This window comes from Rhagoletis pomonella, unplaced genomic scaffold, assembly GCF_013731165.1.
Source record: "Rhagoletis pomonella isolate Grant_MI unplaced genomic scaffold, Rhpom_1.0 Rhpom_scaffold_01976, whole genome shotgun sequence".
Taxonomy (NCBI): Eukaryota; Metazoa; Arthropoda; class Insecta; order Diptera; family Tephritidae; genus Rhagoletis; species Rhagoletis pomonella.
The window spans coordinates 1-5624 of record NW_023460530.1 but is presented as its reverse complement, the minus strand read 5'-3'; the positions used below and the strand labels follow the sequence as shown (position 1 = coordinate 5624).

At 43.5% G+C, this 5624-nt stretch overlaps 1 protein-coding gene across 1 annotated transcript; it reads left to right on the top strand.

Moving 5' to 3' along the window:
• Positions 1 to 3712: 3712 nt before the first annotated feature.
• Positions 3713 to 5618, top strand: LOC118752943 (chitinase domain-containing protein 1-like; the record flags this gene model as incomplete). The annotated part of the gene is made up of 5 exons (XM_036487793.1): positions 3713 to 4231; positions 4693 to 4879; positions 4945 to 5148; positions 5207 to 5368; positions 5437 to 5618. Coding segments are annotated over exons 1-5 (1014 nt in total), but the record flags the coding sequence as incomplete, so codon positions are not given.
• Between the last annotated feature and the right edge of the window lie 6 nt (positions 5619 to 5624).

The following is a 5624-nucleotide window of genomic DNA, read 5'->3' as shown; positions in this document are numbered from 1 at the left end:
TAAAGAAAGAGGAAAAACAGAAATAGCAAGCTTCAAAATTACGAACGTCACACACTTTTTTCTCAATTGCTATTACAAATGGCGGCTTCTCAACCGGTCAGATCTGTTCTAATTGGTTCATGAGAAATCCCTCAAGGTTTCGAGGATAATCGTAACAATACGTTTAAAATATTTGAAACTTACTATTGAATAAGGTTTTTTGTTGAAACCTAAGAAGTTTATATTTAGCTACGATCTATTCTGGCACGAAAAATTGTAGTTGAAGAGGTAAGTTTATGAAAAGGCATTGAGGAGTGGCAACACTGTAGTAAGCAATACTGAGGGCTCCAGTAATCGACAAAATTCTGCGTATACGGACTGCGTTTAAGTATACGTTCTGCGTTTCAACTTTGCTCGCAAGTTTAAATACACACAAGTCTAGACTAAGAGCGATTTCACAATACTCGGTATGATATCGGATCGAAATTTTTGGTTTTTACCGAAAGTATACCGAAAGTTAGCCGACCTCATGTATTTCAATTGGCATTTTCACTTTAGTGTCGCATACATGAAATCGGAGCGGACTGATTTCGGCATACCGCACTGCAGTAAGACAGGTCAGTAAAATCTGAAAATTTACTGCACCAAAGAACGTAAATCTATAAGAAGGGAGAACACGTTATAATTGTAGCGAGTGTGAACATCAGGAGCGCCTTCTATTTTGCCCAAATACGTTTTTAGATTGGATGAAAAGAGAAGGCACGCTCTTGATGTTCACACTCGCTACAATTATAACGTGTTGTCTCTTCTTATAGATTTACGTTCTTTGACTGAACACAACTTTGCGGCGTACAAAACCCACAAGGAGAAAGTACGAAGTAAATCAATGAAAATAAATATAACAAGCTATCCTTGTCTTCGCCAGAGGATATTTGTACAACGCTTTAATCAACTTTCAATGTTGCATGTCCTGACGCCTTTGCTGCTATAATTATAGATTATAATCAAAGTTCCTATACAAAATTCTAGACATCAACTTACCTCGTCGGTAGGCATATCAAAGACCATACAGTAGACACGAGAGGTAGATGTCGCCATGCCGGAAGTAGCTAAAAATTGTGCTTAAAAATATGCACTACATACACTATGGCGGAAATGGAATACACGCCATTTCTTTAAATGAGATTAATTGGTGCTCGTATGTATGTATGTACATATTGTCATATATGCATGTGCGTATGTTGAAAGAGAATGTAAATAAAGTCTGATAAAATACAATACTTATGTATCAGAATTTTATTGAATTATTGATTTCTATACATCTTTGGTTTCGGTAGTAGTAAAATTTGCGAAGATGTAACACATAGCCCAGCAAAAAATTTCGAAGGGCTAGACAGAGACGAAAACGTGGTGTTTGTCTCAGTGGGTGAATTTGGTGGAGTGACTTGAGAACCACTTGGGGTACGGGGGGCCCATTTGGTATACAGTTTAGGAGAAGTTGGTAACAGGGCTTTGGGGACCAGTTAGTATATAGTCTGAGACCCGTTAGGGCCCAGTTGAGAAGCAGTATCCGCTGAAACTTACTGGTTGGTACCTGGCCGGTTAGAAGATTGGGCTGGAGGTGCGGGCTGACAAACCTGATCGTCCTCTTTCGCCGTAGCTCTCGCTGCTTCTTTGGAGCAGGAGTTTGGGGTGTTAATTGCCCGCTCTTCCGCTTTGCAGTGGGTGCGGTCTCGGCGAAACCTCTAACCCTTTTCCCCTCGTATCCGTGGTTCTCATCTCGTCGATACTGCCCGCGCTTCCGCTTTTCAGCGGGTGCGGTCTCGCCAGCGCGACTATCGTACCTTGTGCCTGAATCACGGGGTTGCTCATCGCGCCGCTTTTCAGCGGGCTTGGGTTCGCTCCCGCCGCATGGATTCTCGCTATGTTGTTTAGCCGGACTGGCTTGGAGACCTGTCGCGCTCGCGTGAAGATTCGCTGTGGTGTCTACCTCCGTGCCTTTTGTCCACATCGGTGTCTATCAACGCCCTTACGTCGAATATACCACTACTCGCGGAGGACTCATCGTCTTCTCTCTCGTAGTCAATGAAAGCACTGCCTCGGCATCAGAGAGGCCATCCAAGAAGTTCTTCCTCCGACCCTCTTTCTTTTTGCCTTTCTTTGTTATATTTGTTTCATTTTTGTTTCTTTTGTTGTCTTCATATTTTCCTTACGACCGCGTGCCTGACCTGCCAGTCGTAGCAGTCTACAAATCGGCCCTTGTCGCGGTAAGGCCACCGTTACTCCTCGAGGCGGCCCGGTGTCGAGAAGGCGCCGTTAAAATACAGCCGGTTTAACCTCCTGGCAGCAAACCGCCCAATAGGCACGGTGTCGCGTTACACCCTGGATTAGGAGGCTGCAGTTCCTGGTAACTGTTCGCCAGCAGCCCTAGCTGGAAAAGAAGGGAAGGTTTAAATGGAGATTCAGCTAAGCACCCGCACCAACGACAAGGTGCCTCAGGACAGCGACGGGATGCCTCTTGATGTCGCCTGAACACCACCTGCACGGCGAGGCGCAAATGCTCCCGGTAAAGGAGCATAATATAATGCTCTGCAAGCAGTTCCTGATCGGGAGCCACAGAAGTGGCCACCCAAGCAGACAGCTGCTTGCAGAGGAGCCCTCGCCTAGGCACGTCAGGAGGCATCTATATGAACTAACGGACGTAGTCCAGAGGTTCATTAAGCAACCTCTGGACCCGACAGCTTACAGACGGGCCCTGAACGGCATTCACAGGGACTCAGTCTCGAGCTATGTAGACTCTAGACCTGTGAATGCCGTTCTAGGCACACCACCCCCGGACATAGACGAGACGGAGCTTCATCTGCCTCGGGAGACACGCACTACACTCGCACAACTTCGCTCCGGCTACTGCAGCGGGTTAAACTCCTACTTGAGTAGGTTGAATGAGGATGTGCCGAACGAATGTCCGGCATGCGGAGAGACCCCACATGACTCGAAACATCTCTTCGCATGCCCGGAAAACCCGACAACCCCAACGGCCTTGTCCCTATGGGCAAACCCCGCAGAAGCTGCACGCTTCCTAGGGTTGCCGTTAGTGGAACTTGACGACAACGACTGAGATACCAACCGATCTGGGCGGGGTTGTTGTAGCCGCTACAACAACAACAACAACAACAAGGTGCCTGCCCTCGCGTGGGCTCATGTGGGTAACTTTCTGTCTTAACATATCCCTTTCAAAATGACATCAAGCCAATCAGATCGATCTGTACCCAATGTAAATGACGCCGTAAGTGCGCCTTAAGTCAAAAATAGCACAGTTTGTTTACTGGATATACTGAGCTTGAGCGGAACGCACTCATGAACCAAAAATGCAAAATCAGGCAAGAACGCCACGTTGTATCTGTAACTGGTTTTGAGAAAAAAGTTTGCGAAAGCTGGTTCGTCAGCTGAGCATTTGTTTACATCACAAGCACCACCATTTTAAACTTTCCTTTAACTAAAGAAGATTTAATTGAACATGACAACAAGCTTTTTAATGAATCATTTAAGCCAAACTGTGCGTTTAAAATGTATAAGAATAATTTTGGTTAATTTTGGTTTTCGTTGTTTTCTTTGCTTTGTTTACTTTCCTTTCGTTTACCAGCGAAACAAGATGGCGTAGAACCCGCTAAAAAATCGATTCTTTTATTCTCTGGCGTGATCTTGTGTCGTTCGTTCATGAAACGCACATAACGTGCTCTATCTGGCAGGGTTATTAGTCGAACCAACCTAATGCTAAAAACATTGCGATCAGCTGTTTTGATAACAATTTATTGAATTTAGTAGCCGGTCAATAAAATAAATTAACAAGGACTGAGGACAGGAGTGGTCGTCTGTTTTTAGATGACGAATACCATAAGTTACTTTCTAGCACCAAAGGCCAGCCCTGTTGGTATGTGTTAAAATATCGATTGATACAAGACAACCCAAAACAATGTCATCCACTGCCACATGTACACTTTCCATAACGGTGTTATTGATTGTTGCTTCATTGATTGAGGCTACAATATCACCCAGGAAAGGACGCGTTGAGAAGACTAAAGCAATTAAACCATTAAACGTGCTGGCTGGACCACACGATAAATCTGTTTTCGAACGAAACCTGATTGATGTGCGTCCTTTACCACAAGAAATTCTGGAACACAATGCAGCATATTACAAGGACACAACATTACGGAATTTCAACGACACTGTGCTTGGCTATGTAACAGCGGTAAATATTAGTTGCGTTCTAGATGCTTCACGATTTGCAGGAAAAACTGTTTTCTCCATTAATAAACCTTATGGAAGGTGGTTAACCGCCCAGATCGGTTAATATCTCAGTCGTTGTCGTCAAGTTCCACTAACGGCAGCCCTAAGAAGCGTGCAGCCTCAATAGGGTTGGTCCACAGGGACAAAGCGTTAGGGTTGTTGGGTTTTCCGGGCATACGAAGAGATGCTTCGAGTCATCAGGTGTATCTCCGCATGCCGGACACTCATTCGGCACATCTGCGTTTAGTCTGCTCAGGTATGAGTTTAACCTGCTGCAGTAGCCAGAGGGAAGTTGGGCTATTGTGGAAGGTTGTCACCTGGAACGGCTTCCTGTAAAAACCTGCAAATCGTGAAGCATCTGGAACCCAACCATTTTAAGCATATGCATAGATAATTTATAATTACGCTAGTCTATCTTTGCAGTGGAACTCGCATGGCTATGATGTGGCAAAGTGGTTTGCGCGAAAATTCGATATCGTCTCGCCGGTGTGGTTTCAAATTATCAAAAATGGTGATGAATATAAATTAGCCGGCACGCACGATATTGATACGAATTGGATGCGAGAAGTGCGCCGGAAAGGTAAAAATGAACGTGGCACTACAGTGAAAAGTAGGTATTTTAATGGTAACCCTTTAAAAAGCTTATATATATGTAAATATATTGATTATATACAGTTTTTCCGCGTTTCATTTTTGATAAATTCACCGAACGCGATTTTTCGCGTTTACTGAGTTTGGAAAGTGAGAGGATGCAGCTAAACGAAATGTTGGTAAATGCTTGCAAGAAATATGAATTTGATGGCATAGTTATAGAGTTTTGGACGCAACTAGGAGGGCGAGTAGACGACCAATTTCTCATAACATTGGTGCAACAATTGCGTAAATTATATAAAGTTAAGTACAGATTTTTTACCTTTTATAATTAATGTCATTTTAGATGATGCACTTAAAAAGGAAAATTTACGTTTAATCCTTGTGATACCCCCATATCGGCAAGAAGTTCCGAACTTTTTCACAGAAAGGCATTTTAATCAACTGTACAAGCATGTGTATGCATTTTCTTTGATGACGTACGACTACTCGAATGTGCAAAGACCAGGTATATGTACATACATATATATCGATTTATTAGATCTTTAACTTTTTATTGGGCGTTAATACTTTTAGGTGCAAACTCTCCATTATACTGGGTACGACAATCAGTCGAACTATTGGCGCCTGCTAAAAGTCATGATGCAAAAACGAAAAGACGCAAAATTCTATTAGGTCTCAACATGTATGGCAATGATTATACACCCGATGGTGGTGGCCCAATTGTAGCTGGACAATATTTGAAACTTTTGCAATATGCCAAA